The sequence below is a fragment of the Phyllopteryx taeniolatus genome, chromosome 9 (assembly GCF_024500385.1).
Source record: "Phyllopteryx taeniolatus isolate TA_2022b chromosome 9, UOR_Ptae_1.2, whole genome shotgun sequence".
NCBI lineage: Eukaryota > Metazoa > Chordata > Actinopteri > Syngnathiformes > Syngnathidae > Phyllopteryx > Phyllopteryx taeniolatus.
Window position 1 is genome coordinate 5,144,026 of NC_084510.1, and position 14,561 is coordinate 5,158,586.

The 14,561-nt window shown below is 44.2% G+C and overlaps 1 protein-coding gene across 4 annotated transcripts; it reads right to left on the reverse strand.

Annotated features, from left to right (window-relative positions):
• Positions 1-294: 294 nt before the first annotated feature.
• bin2b (bridging integrator 2b) lies at positions 295-13,400 on the reverse strand. 4 transcript variants are annotated; one of them, XM_061783665.1, is made up of 13 exons: positions 13,285-13,400; positions 12,860-13,029; positions 11,882-11,962; positions 5,729-5,783; positions 5,234-5,328; positions 4,714-4,809; positions 4,441-4,548; positions 4,288-4,373; positions 3,402-3,477; positions 3,226-3,308; positions 2,494-3,148; positions 955-1,044; positions 295-727 (listed from the first exon to the last, which is right to left on the reverse strand). In XM_061783665.1, the coding sequence occupies exons 2-13, from the start codon at positions 12,950-12,952 to the stop codon at positions 617-619; spliced, it is 1,629 nt and encodes a 542-aa protein (XP_061639649.1). In that variant the 5' UTR covers positions 12,953-13,029; positions 13,285-13,400; the 3' UTR covers positions 295-616. The 4 variants fall into 4 exon arrangements, with proteins under 4 accessions (XP_061639649.1, XP_061639652.1, XP_061639648.1 ...); XM_061783668.1 differs by having other exon boundaries at positions 12,860-13,005; positions 13,285-13,386; XM_061783664.1 differs by having other exon boundaries at positions 12,860-13,025; positions 13,285-13,369.
• Between the last annotated feature and the right edge of the window lie 1,161 nt (positions 13,401-14,561).

The window sequence follows — 14,561 nt, forward strand, 5'->3', positions numbered from 1 at the left end:
TTTATAACACTGTAGTTAGTTGCAGTGTAGTCATGCACCACTGGTAATTACACACAAAAACAATTTTGTAAAATAAATACCTTTCTGACAATGTGAATGTAACCCGGTCATTGTCATTTTTATAAAGGCAGACTTTTGTCATACAAGTATCGATTTGCATCTTATTGGTTTATCTTTGTAAGGACAATTTTAATTCCAGACTTTCTATTGGATCTCATTTGATTGTTCAGGTCATGTATGCTTCCAAATAGGCATCCACAAACCAGCATTAAGATGTTGGACTATCAAACTCGATAACCTTTTTTCTTCAACTTTATTGACACATACAAACTGCATTACAAAAAAAAAAACTTTCATTAAAAAAAATACTGAAAATACTATTAAAAGGTTAGCTTTAGTTATCCAAATTCTATAAAATTCAGTTCAACCGCTCAGTTCATCTTGTTCCACAAGTTGCAACATCAAAACATGTGAGTATCCACAAAGGACTTAGATTTGTTTGTGCAGGTTCCACACCCAAAACAATTTGGACCATTTGGATGTGAACTGGAACATGTGCATGTCTGTGTTTGTGTGAGTCAGCAATTCCTCATGGGAGGAAGGAGTGAATGTTGCCTCACTCTGCCTGTACAGGCCCAATGAAGTCTTCTGAGAAAGTCCCAGCATGATTTTCTAGATCTCTGTGCAGTTGCCAGTTCTCCTCCCTGACCCCTTTCAACAGACCTTCCTGTTGCCAGACAAAAATCAACAGACACTTATCAGATATGTTAGTGACTCTTGTGCTGGTCATCCATTTGAATTTGGCCAGCACGCCAAAATAAATTATAAAAAAACAAAAATGGCCAGCACGCCAAAATAAATTATAAACAAAAATAAATCATACCATAAAAAGCTTTGCAGTATATTTTCTTCTTAAATTTTGTGAAAATATTTTACATTGACCTAGAAACAGACCTGGGTGTCAGCCAACACCAGGATTATATCTCCTTCTTCAAATTGGAGTTGGCCACCTTCAGATGCTGCATGGTTCTTTAGCGCCACCCCCTGGTGTTAAACATAGGTCACGTCAGTCAACAATCAAGATTGCTGTCGCCATACCAAAATAACTTGATGAAATGTCAAAAATATAACTTAAAAAAAAATCTGTTATTTACAGTACTTATTTAACCTGTATTCAATTTTCTGTATCTGAAACATCTCTTCTGGTTAAAGAACACTATCGCCTACTTAATTAAAAGGGTTTAATATGACATCAGTCCACCTTTTACAGCTATAACAGCTTTAACACTCCTAAGAGAAAAATAAATAAATGCAAAATAAAAAAATGGTGTGTAATGGAAGTTTTGATCAATCTTCCAGAATCACATTTGTGAGGTCACACATTGATGTTGGACGAAAAGGCCTGGCTCTCACAATCTCCCTAATTCATCCCAAAGGTGTTCCATCAGGTTGGTGTCAGGACTCTGTGCAGGCCAATCAAGTTCATCCACACCAGACTCCTGTCATCCATGTCTTTATGGCCCTTGCTTTGTGCATTGGTGCACGGTCATGTTGGAAGAGGAAGGGGCCACAACCAAACTGTTGCCACAAAGTTGGGAGCAATGAATTGTCCAAAAGCTCTTGGTATGCTGAATCCTTCAGAGTTCCTTTCACTGGAACTAAGGAGTCAATATTTTGGATAATTCCATGCTGCCAGCTTTGTAGGAACAGTTTAATTTCTAACATGACTGTGCACCAGTGCACAAAGCAATGTCCATAAAGACATGGATGCGAGTTTGATGTGGATGAACTTGACTGGCCTGCAGAGTCCTGACCTCAAGCTGAGAGAACACCTTTGGGATTAATTAGAGCGGAGACTCAGAGCCAGGCCCTCTCGGCCAACATCAGTGTGTGACCTCATATATGCGCTTCTGGAAGAATGGTCAAAAATTCCCATAAACACACTCCTAAAACCTTGTGGACAGCCTTCCCAGTAGAGTTGAAGCTTTTATAGCTACACAGGGTGGACCGACATCATAGATTATCATACTACTCGCTTGAAGTCTCTGCGCCCTTTGCACAATGGTCATTGCACTGGACTATTGCAATATTAGTAATTCAAACTGCTTTAAGTGCTAGAGGACTCTGCATCTTTTTGCACAATTATCCCAAAAAAAATAATTTTTTAAAGTACCGGCATTGCCAGATAACTAGCAAACCTTTATTGCTCAGTGACTTTTTTTTGTCAATGTGTCAAAAGTGTTCTCTGTCAATTGACTGTTGTCGTAGAGCGCCTCCAATTACCGGAGACAAATTCCTTGTGTTTTTTGGACATACTTTGCAAATAAAGATGATTCTGATTCTGATTGAACCCTATAAATTAGGAATGGGATGTCACTTAAATCCGTATGCGAGTCATAGCAGGTGAGCGAATACTTTTGGCAATATAGTGTATCTTGACAACATGCTGTGGAGGTGAGTATTACATTAAACACCAGGTGTATGTTTGTCTACCTTGTAGAGAAAGCCAGGTGGATAGTGGCTATCACAGTCATCTCCTGACCAAGCTGTCTCCTTGATGTCAGATGCTCCTTCTACCTCCTCCTGTTCTTCCTTAGCGGGCAGAAGAGGACATTTCTCAGAGCGGAATGATACACGAGGGGCAGGAACTGGTGCACTTTTGGTCTTGGCTTCCTCTGATGGCGTTTCACTTTCATTGTCATCCTGCTCAGGAATATCTGGTGCATCACCTGCACAATCAGAGGGGCCGGATGTTTCTTGACTTGCAACCTCAGATTTAGGACTACCAAAGTCATCACACTGATTTGTTGATAGTTCGGCTTCCACCTCCACCTCATCTAGACTTTCACTTGTGCTCCTGTCGCCGGGCTCGCTCACACACACCGACTGCCTACTGGGTGTATTGGTACCACATGAGCTAAGGTCAGAGTCTGAAGAGAGCCCAGTTTTGGTATGGATGCCACTATCCTCTACTATACTGATTTCGCCTGAGTTGCTGGGATTTTGTGGATCAGGAGAGGAGGGTGAAGCATTTTTCCCATTTTGGGTTGAGGAATGGATGGAGACGTGATCAGTTGGGAAAGCTGTGTTGCATGGGATTGGATTTGAGATGACCAAAGACTTTCTCTTCTTTGACTTCCCTGTGGTGCTATGTAAAGATAAAGAACAATTATTTTTTGGACTTTGGGTACTGATAGTTTTTTTTATATATCATCAATATATCACCTGCTCAGACCCTTTATGATGAAATCGTTTCCAGAGTGTTGATTTTCTAGTTTCTTCATCACATTGTACAAATCCCTGTTAAGCTGCATATGAACAAAAAATTATCTATCTTTCCCATCAATACATGTTTATTTACCTGCTTCAGAACAAGAGTGAGAAAAAGTGTCTGATCTTACCACACTCATTTCTTTATAGAAAACATCTCTCAGATTTGATAGGTTTTGGAACACTGTCACATAGCAACCAATGCGGCTACAAACAAACAAATACATCTATCAGTCAGCTTATCCTCATGACATCAGTTACAAAACACATTCTGAAAACTTCACCTGTACGCATTTATATGCCTTTTTTGGGGGTGAATGAAAGGCAATATCATATGAACACTTTCCAAATTTCTTAAAGAATAAGTAACATTAAGAGACATTCTACATTTTACAATATAAAAATAGTTCCTAGGTGTCTATGAAATGCTTTTTCTTTTTTTTTTTTTTTTTTTTTTTAAATGCGTTTCCAAGAAGTAGGTTAATGATCAAATAATTATTTCACGTCTAATGGACTGGTTCCAATATTGACAATCACAGGAGGAAGAGTGCACAACAAGAATAGATTGCCAGTAACTACGGTATTTTAATGGCACCAACCTCCTGAACACTCAACATAACAGTACTCACAGTATGAAGATATAAGAACACCATCACCCGTCTATGATTCTAAGGACTGAATTATTTAGATTCACAACCTTTCTGCAAAGATTTATTTTGTAATCTGCTAACTGTAGCTTTCCTGCTATTTATGTTTTTTCTAAACCGAAATGACTGCTGTGACAAGGGTCACCAAAACAGCAAAGCTAGTGCTGGCCTTTTTCACAATACTGGACTATGTACAGGGAGACATAGTAAAAGATTCACTTCCCCATAAAACATTTCAATGAAATGCCATCTTTATCTTGGATTTTTCGGACAGACAGTAGAAGAGCTGCCTGAATAGAAAATAGCCCCAAAAAAGTTTGTTTCCACCATATTTTTCCAGAGACCATGAAACCCGGCTGGTCAATCATACCTCTGATAGAGAACAGGCAACTCCTCCCTCAGCTCATGATTTATCTCTTCAAAGACATTCTGGGCTTTGTTGAACTCCTCCTCAGCCTATTAAACAGGATAGATTCCATAGCGAATGTGCTACTGTGATCAAAATGTGTCTAAAATACACTACCTTAGCAATTTTAGCATCATCCTTTTTCTTGGCACTCTGCAGCGCTTCCAGGTGGTGACGTGATGAATCATAGTCCACCAGCTTTCTACCACGTTTAGCGACTCTTTCCTGAAACACACGGTCAGGTAAACACTCAGTTGGACTCACTAACTCTAGACATTCACGCTCCAGTCCTCTCCTCCATCTGTCATGGCAGATTACACAAAGCAATTTTGTACACAAAGCAATTATGTATCTGAATACAGTTTTCCAGGCACAGACAAAAAAAAATACCTTGACCTCTGGAAATTGGCTCGTATAGTTTTCCATGGTGCGCACAATCTGATCATTCATTTTCTCCTCAAAGTCGTTCCACAGTAAATCTTCACTCTAAAACATTATAGATCAATTATGGAATTAATTTCGACCACACTGGAAGTGCTACTATAAACTGGTTTAAACACACTAATTATTTCAGAGAAAAAATGTTGGTCAAAGATAAATAAGGATGCTGCTAAATGAGTTCCAAAACGGGTAACTGTAAACATTCAATGCTGTATTTGTTTCACAGCTGCATGATTTAATGCAATTGCATTCAATCTCAGTGCTCAAGCACTGAGCACAAAACAGATGAAAGTACAAATGATACAAATTTGCTGATAAGACCCATGAATATAACAATATATTGTTGGCTGGATCTCCAATTGCAACAACTTGCTGACATATTGAAGGCAAAGTAATTTATGAAGCCATCTTTTCCTAATGTCTATTTTGGCTTGCCTTCAGATAGTAAAAGAAATATTAATGAAAATACTTCTATAATGATTGCAAGGTCCTCCACTCCATCCCAGTCAGACTCGTAGACATCTCGCAACGTCTGAGACAGCCGCTTAGACGTCTCATGCACAGCTGTGGAAATGAGAATTATAGGGTGGGAATGAATAAACAGATCGCACTCCAAAAGTCAACTTTTTGCATCAGCAGCACTTGGTGCATAATGTAGCATTGTTTTCAAGCTTTGAGGCAATACTGTTACCCCCACACAGAGAAGGTCAAAACAACAGTTGCTTCCTGACTGCAATGCAAAAAGTAATAGCTGACAACACTAGAAAAGCAATGGTTTCTTAAACATGCTCACAAAAACAGTCTGTTTTCACTTTTCTTTAAAGCAACACAGACAATGCAAAATAGATTGCAAGCTCCAAGAATAGTAAAAGCTCACTTCCCATTTACTCACTAACCCCTCAACTGAAAGTGGCAGTTGTTGAAAGAATTGTGTCTGCAAATATTTAATTCTTTAAAAACTTGCCTTTCACTGCACCATAGTAGGCCTTTACATCTTTAACCAGCCTACTCCCATCAATCTGTGTGCAGAGACAAAAACAAAAAGTAAACTCCATGACTTCCGGAATATGTGGCTGAGACACCACTTCCTTAAGATGATTGTTTTTTTCTTTTTAGGGAGAACATACTGCATGACAAAACTTCTGGCCCTCTGCTCTATTGGAGCTCAGAAATTCAAGGTCAATAAGTCTGCACGTCACAAAATAACAGTAGTGTCTGTGTAATTTAACCTCACATTGCAGTGAGACTATGTATATCAGCCTCTCCCCCATCACAAGAAAAAAACAAGCAGAATAACATCGCACAGCTCCATCCATCCATCCGTCCATTCTCTACCGCTTATCCGGGTCGGGTCGCGGGGGCAGTAGCTTCAGCAGGGACGCCCAGACTTCCCTCTCCCCAGCCACTTCATCCAGCTCTTCCGGGGGGATCCCGAGGCGTTCCCAGGCCTGCCGAAGGATGTAGTCTCTCCAGCGTGTCCTGGGTCGTCCCCGGGGTCTCCTCCCGGTGGGACATGCCCGGAACACCTCACCAGGGAGGCGTCCGGGAGGCATCCGAATCAGATGCCCCAGCCACCTCATCTGGCTCCTCTCAATGCGGAGGAGCAACGGCTCTACTCTGAGATCCTCCCGGATGACTGAGCTTCTCACCCTATCTCTAAGGGAGAGCCCGGACACCCTGCGGAGGAAACTCATTTCGGCCGCTTGTATCCGGGATCTTGTTCTTTCGGTCACGACCCACAGCTCATGACCATAGGTGAGGGTAGGAACGAAGATCGACCGGTAAATTGAGAGCTTCGCCTTTCGGCTTAGCTCTTTCTTTACCACAACGGACCGATACAAAGTCCGCATCAGTGCAGACCCTGCACCGATCCGCCTGTCGATCTCCCGTTCCATTCTTCCCTCACTCGTGAACAAGACCCCAAGATACTTGAATTCCTCCACTTGGGGCAGGATCTCATCCCCGACCTGGAGATGGCATGCCACCCGTTCCCGACTGAGGACCATGGTCTCAGATTTGGAGGTGCTGATTCTCATCCCAGCCGCTTCACACTCGGCTGCGAACTGCTCCAATGAGAGTTGGAGGTCACGGCTTGATGAAGCCAACAGAACCACATCATCTGCAAAAAGCAGAGATGCAATACTGAGGCCACCAAACCGGACCCCCTCTACGCCTCGGCTGCGCCTAGAAATTCTGTCCATAAAAGTTATGAACAGAATCGGCGACAAAGGGCAGCCTTGGCGGAGTCCAACCCTCACCGGGAACGAGTCCGACTTACTGCCGGATATGCGGACCAAACTCTGACTCCGGTCGTACAGGGACTGAACAGCCCGTATCAGGGGGTTCGGTACCCCATACTCCCGAAGCACTCTCCACAGGACTCCCCGAGGGACACGGTCAAACGCCTTCTCCAAGTCCACAAAACACATGTAGACTGGTTGGGCGAACTCCCATGCACCCTCGAGGACCCTGCCGAGGGTGTAGAGCTGGTCCACTGTTCCACGGCCAGGACGAAAACCACACTGCTCCTCCTGAATCTGAGATTCGACTTCCCGACGGACCCTCCTCTCCAGCACCCCTGAATAGACCTTACCAGGGAGGCTGAGCAGTGTGATCCCCCTGTAGTTGGAACACACCCTCCGGTCCCCCTTCTTAAAAAGGGGGACCACCACCCCAGTCTGCCAATCCAGAGGCACTGTCCCCGATGTCCACGCGATGTTGCAGAGGCGTGTCAACCAGGACAGCCCCACAACATCCAGAGCCTTTAGGAACTCCGGGCGAATCTCATCCACCCCCGGGGCCCTGCCACCGAGGAGCTTTTTAACTACCTCGGTGACCTCAAACCCAGAGATAGGAGAGCCCGCCTCAGAGAACCCACACTCTGCTTCCCCATGGGAAGGCGTGTCGGTGGAATTCTCCCCACCGACTCACAACGTCCCGAGTCGAGGTCAGCAGCGCCCCATCCCCTCTATATACAGTGTTGGTGGTGCACTGCTTTCCTCTCCTGAGACGTCGGATGGTGGACCAGAATTTCCTCGAAGCCATCCGGAAGTCTTTCTCCATGGCCTCACCGAACTCCTCCCATGCCCGGGTTTTTGCTTCAGCGACCACCAGCGCTGCATTCCGCTTGGCCAGCCGGTACCCATCAGCTGCCTCAGGAGTCCCACAGGCCAAAAAGGCCCGATAGGACTCCTTCAGCTTGACGGCATCCCTCACCGTTGGTGTCCACCAACGGGTTCGGGGATTGCCGCCACGACAGGCACCGACCACCTTACGGCCACAGCTCCGGTCGGCCGCCTCAGCAATGGAGGCGCGGAACATGGTCCACTCGGACTCGATGTCCCCCGCCTCCCCCGGAACATGAGCAAAGTTCTGTCGGAGGTGGGAGTTGAAACTCCTTCTGACAGGGGATTCTGCCAGACATTCCCAGCAGACCCTCACAATACGTTTGGGCCTCCCACGTCAGACCGGCATCTTCCCCCACCATCGTAACCAACTCACCACCAGGTGGTGATCAGTTGACAGCTCCGCCCCTCTCTTCACCCGAGTGTCCAAGACATGCGGCCGCAAGTCCGATGACACGACCACAAAGTCGATCATCGAACTGCGACCTAGGGTGTCCTGGTGCCAAGTGCACGTGTGGACACCCTTATGCTTGAACATGGTGTTCGTTATGGACAATCCGTGACGAGCACAGAAGTCCAATAACAGAACACCGCTCGGGTTCTGATCGGGGGGGCCGTTCCTCCCAATCGCGCCCTTCCAGGTCTCACTGTCATTGCCCACGTGAGCATTGAAGTCCCCCAACAGAACAATGGAGTCCCCAGCGGGAGCGCTCTCCAGCACCCCCTCCAAGGACTCCAAAAAGGGTGGGTACTCTGAACTGCTGTTTGGTGCATAGGCACAAACAACAGTCAGGACCCGTCCCCCCACCCGAAGGCGGAGGGAGGCTACCCTCTCGTCCACCGGGGTGAACCCAAACGTACAGGCGCCGAGCCGGGGGGCAATAAGTATACCCACACCTGCTCGGCGCCTCTCACCATGGGCAACTCCAGAGTGGAAGAGAGTCCAACCCCTCTCGAGAGGACTGGTACCAGAGCCCAAGGTGTGTGTGGAGGCGAGTCCGACTATATCGAGTCGGAACGTCTCGACCTCACACACCAGCTCGGGCTCCTTCCCTGCCAGAGAGGTGACATTCCACATCCCTAGAGCCAGCTTCTGTAGCCGGGGATCGGATCGCCAAGGTCCCCGCCTTCGGCCACCGCCCAGCTCACACTGCACCCGACCCCTATGGCCCCTCCCACAGGTGGTGAAGCCCATGGGAAGGGGGACCCACGTTACCCTTTCGGGCTGTGCCCGGCCGGGCCCCATGGGTGCAGGCCCGGCCACCAGGCGCTCGCCTTCGAGCCCCTCCACCAGGCCTTGCTCCAGTGGGGGGCCCCGGTGGCCCGCGTCCGGGCAAGGGAAAACGAAGTCCATTGTTTGTCGTCATCATTAGGGGTCTTTGAGCTGTGCTTTGTCTGGTCCCTCACCTAGGACCTGTTTGTCATGGGTGACCCTGCCAGGGGCATAAAGCCCCAGACAACTTAGCTCCTAGGATCACTGGGACACACAAACCCCTCCACCACGACAAGGTGACGGCTCAAGGAGGGCTCCACTTTGATAATGCATTTAGAATATAAATATTTAAAAGTATTGACTGAACCACAACTGGAACAGTATGTAAAAAGAAATGGAACCATTTTTTACAAATAAAATACACTTTATGCAGGCACATTCTAAAAAGAAGAACAAAAGAATCTTAAATAACAATTTCAAAAATATGTATTGGGAGTAGTCATGGACTTTGGTGGGGGGAGCCTTGCACTTGGGAATGAAATATTTTTTAAATAAAATTGAGTGATATATAAATAACTATTTAACACGTCACCATTTTACGCACTACATATATTTCCAAAGGCGCTATTGAAAATTTCACCAGATGTTGAGAACAACCCAACTAACCAATACATACAAGGAAGGTAGAACAAATAAACTCAGAAATTAAGGCGTGTGTAATGTGAAATGGCACAGGGAAAAAGTATTGAATACGCCAACTGGTATTTAATACTTTTTACAAAAGTCGGTTTGGAATGACAGCTTCAAAACGCCTCTTGTATAGAGAAACATGCATTGCTATGGCGTGATATTGACCCATTCCTCTACACAAGCAGTCTTCAAATATTGAAGGTTCCATGGGCTTCTTTTATGGACCTTGAGTTTCAGTCCTTTCCATAGATTTCCGATTGGATTAAAGTCAGGTGATTAGCTAAGCCATTCTACCAGCTTTATTTTTGTTTTCTTTGAAACCAATTGAGTTTCCTTGGCAGTATGTTTTGGATCATTATCCTGCTGAAATGTCCACCCTCATTTCATTTTCATCATCCTCGTAGATGGCCGCAGATTTTGGTCAAGAATGTCTCGGTACGTTTGCCCATTCATTCTTCCTTCAATTATGTGAAGTTTACCAGTACCATTTGCTAAAAAGCAGCCCCACACAATCATGTTCCTACCTCCGAACTTAACTGTTGGTATGGTGTTTTTAGGGTGATGTGCAGTGCCATTTCTCCTCCAAACGTGGTGTGCATTATGGCATCCAAACAGTTCAATTTCACTCTCATCAGACCATAGTCTCCCAGTATTTAACTGGCTTGTCCAAATGTTGTTCAGCAAACGTCAAACGAGCTTTGACATGCTTTTTTTTTTCCAGCATTGGAGTCTTCTTGCGTGGTGAGTGTGCATACAGGCCATGGCGGCGGAGTGGCATTACTCACCGTTTTCCTTGTGACAACAGTACCTGCTAATTCCAGGTCTTTTTGAAGCTCTCCACAGGTGGTCCTTGGCTCTTGGACAACTCTTCTGATTGTTCTTTGCACTCCTCTGTCAGAAATCTAACACCTGAACGAGGCAAATTTATGGTGGCATGATTGGCTTTCCACTTGCGTATTATGGCCCCAACCATGCTTACTTGAACATTCAGAAGCTTAGATATCCACCTGTAACCAATGCCATCGTAATGTTTTGCAACAATATGGTCTTGAGACAGCTCTCTGCGCTTACCCATCATGAGATGCGTCTTGAATTACACCTTGGCAATGAGAACCTTTTGGAGGCCATCAATTAGGACTGAACCAGCTGATATTCATTTGCACTGACAAGGGGCTGGATTGCTGTTTGATTTTAGGTGTTGTCTTGACTTTCCATGCCTTTTTGCACCGCCCTTTCTTCATGTGTTCAATACTTTTTCCCTGTCATTTCACATTACACACAACTTAATTTCTGATCTTATTTGTTCTACTTCCTTTGTATGTATGTATGTATGGATTACTTGGGTTGTTCCCAACATCTGGTGAAAATTTCATGTCAATAGCACCTCGCACAATATATTCAGTGAGAAAAATGGTGACATGTTAAATATTTATTTCAGCCGCTGTACATGGTTCCTGGTAATTTTGGTGTAAAGGCACCTTCAAATGGAGTGTGAAATTAGCTATGATGTCAACCATGATTTGTTGTGCTGGACCTAAGGAGGATGGTCAAACACCTAACCAGTTAGCAGTGTTGTGAAAAGCAGCTTAGATTCCCACTCCACTTTTGCCATGATGACCAATTACTACACCTTCTAAACTTTAAATTTGCGCATCTACAGGATAATAATACATAGAAGTCTTAAACTGTTATTTCTTCAATGTGGTGAACTAAAATATAACACCGTGAAGTGAAAATAGTTGTCCCGTGTTAGCATTCAACATCCTTCCCATTGCGCAATGGAAAGTAGTGACTCCAAAATGCACTAGACTTTAAGGAACTACATTCTCTTCATACTAATGACTTTGTCACCAGGGTATCCAAATTAACAAAAATGTATACCCTCGAATAGTTACTTTGTTGTTCAGCGTAATTACTTTGTAGATGTGCATTCAGAGGAGAAAGAATGTACAGTACTTATGACACTGGTATGGTGCGTAACCTGTTACTTTAAAAAGTTGAAAGAACAAATACTAAATTGCCTTTAATCAAAGTTTCACAGTAAGTAACAATAGACTACATTCAAACCATGCACCCTTACTGTATGTACCTGTTGTTTGTTGAGGTTCTGCGAGCAAACCTCAAAATGTTCATCCTTGGTCTCCATGGTTTTTCCCAGTTTTTGAAGGACCTGTGTGATAACATTTAGATTTTAGCAGATTTTACCTTGTACTCTCCATTTATCATTACCCAATTGTAAAATGTACCAGTCCACTGTATTATTTTAATTGACTCTGGTGTGTTCAGCAAGAAAAGCAGTATTTTCTGTCCACACAGAATCAAATTTGTCCGGTTAAGTCACTATTGATTCTGACAGTGACGTAGCACACAGTCTTTTCACAGATATAAAACAATTACTATGTGAATCTTTAAATTTTTTTATTTTATTTAATTTAGGAGGTTTAAAGAGCTGATCTGTCACATGACTTGTAATACCCCAACACTTCATTGCATCATCTCAACTCAATGTCCTTAACGGCCAGGTGTGTGTTTCCCCACATTACCCATGGCTTTCACTTTTCAACCCGAAACAAAGCATCTGACATCTCTTTATCTGAATCACTAAAATAGCATTTGGTCTGCCCAGAGCAGCGACACACTAATCCACCAAAACTTTGGAAGTGTTTTCTATGAAACAAATCACCCTCAAACTCAAGTGTTGTAGGGCTCAGAAAGCATCGGAAGTTCGCGATCAGGAAGCGGTGGCTGGTGTTTTGGAACACAGCTGTGTGGTACTTAACAACACCATGATGTTCTGACAGCGGTCAGCAACAGCAACCTTTTTTGAGTTTTGTCATTAGAATTAACAGGACACATCGCTTGGTGCCACAAGCGACAGCATTTATATTAAAAAAAAAAAAAAAAAAAAAAAAAAAAGATCACATCGCACATTCCAGACACAAGAGCTAGTATTCCAGTTGCTACGTTTGTTTTTGTGAAAAAGAGGGTACAGTTTACTCTCTCCTGGATGCTTCTCGTCGACACAAGTACTTAACTGACACATTTGTCGACCAGTAACTCAGCTCACCTTCTCTTGTGCGCGATTCAATGACTTCTGGACCCTTTTCGCGAGGAATCCAGCACCGGCCTGCAAGTTCGGACCCATCTTATTCTCGGCCATGGTCCTGTGGTTTGCTTTACAACGGTATGCAATCCGCCTCTCGTCCGCTTCCTCTTGAAAGACAAACGTACGTCTGCCTTGAGGCGATAGAGGTGGAGCAACAAAGGGCAAATTACGTGGTGCGCGCGCACACGCGGGGACGCAACTTGAATTCAACGTAAAGTCCTTGACATCACCAACCACGTGTCTCGTCTTGATTACGTGAATTTTATTACGGAGTGTCTCTGCATGTCCCAATGTGTTGAAACAACGGTGCACGTTTACATTCTTGCAGTAGTGAAGCATAAGGCATCCAGACATTCATTCATTCTTCCGTCACTTTTCACACTCACCTGAAAACCATGTGAGTCGATTGCGTCCGTCGGATGAGGAGGCGTCCTGACTCAGCACAAGTGACGCAGACCGGTGAACGGAAGAAGAGGTGGTCACAAAACAACCCCGAAAAAAGCTGTCGAGATAAAAAGCACAATGGATACACGATTGAATATATGACTTGTATGGATATTGCTTTTAATATTTCTATAAAACATGTTTAAAATAGGCATTCTAGGCAAATGTCGTCCCCCCCCCCCCATATTTTTTATTTTATCTCATGTCTGCGTTTCTTTGCGTTGTTGTGTTGTTTTCACCGTGGAGATCTCCACGATGATATCAAAGGAAAGGGAAATACTGGGAGTTTGCCTTGTGGATGAATAAATTATCTATCCATCTATAGTTGAAACCAGATGTTTATCTACACTATATAAACGAGTTTCCTCACTGTCTGACATGAAATCAAATTTAACCTTTCCATCTTTTGGGCCAGGCAGCACGATGAACACCAGGTTAGCACATCTGCCTCACAGTACTGAGGACCCGGGTTCAAATCCGGTCTCGCCTGTGTGGAGTTTGTATGTTCTTGTCTGCTAGGCTCGTGGACAACATTTGAGTTAGAAACAGACCTGCGGATGTGTTTGAATGATAGGCACACCTGAAACACACTGCTTCTGTGTTTAACATAATGGTGAAGTCTAAAGATATTAGCCAAGATATTAAGAAAAATAAATGTGGACTTGCACAAGTCTAGTTCATCCTTGGGTGCAATTTTCAGATGAACTGAAGGTGCCATATTCATCAACTTTTATATGCAAGTATAAACACCATGGGAATGTTCATCCATCATACTGCTCAGGAAGGAGACGGGTTGTGCCCCACAGATGAACATGCTTTGGTCCCATTGTGGATATCAGCCCAAGAAGAAAAGCAAAAGACCTCATGAAGATGCTGGCTGAAGCTGGTAAGAGTTGTGTTATTTTCCACGGTGAAACGAGTACTGTACTGACATGGGCTGCAAGGCCACTCTGCCAGGACGAATCCATTACTTCATAAAAAAACATAAAAAAGACATTACAGTTTACAAATGCACAGAGACAAAGACCTTAATTTTCAGAGACACATCCACAAGTGGTCTGACAAAACTAAAATTTAACTGTTTGGCCATAATGAACATATAGAAAAAAGGGGAAAATTGTAAGCCTGAGAACACCATCCCAACTTTGAAATACGGGGTAGCAACATCATGTTGTGGGGTTGTTTTGCTGCAGGATTCGTCCATCCGTCCATCCGTCCG

Excerpts from the sequence above, each read along its gene's own strand:
- bin2b (XM_061783664.1), bottom strand. Across the intron at positions 3,309-3,401 it reads TCTATAAAGAAATGAGTGTG|CTTAACAGGGATTTGTACAA; the intron begins GTAAGATCAGAC and ends GTTCATATGCAG. Across the intron at positions 728-954 it reads TGGTGTTGGCTGACACCCAG|GAAGGTCTGTTGAAAGGGGT; the intron begins GTCTGTTTCTAG and ends GTCTGGCAACAG.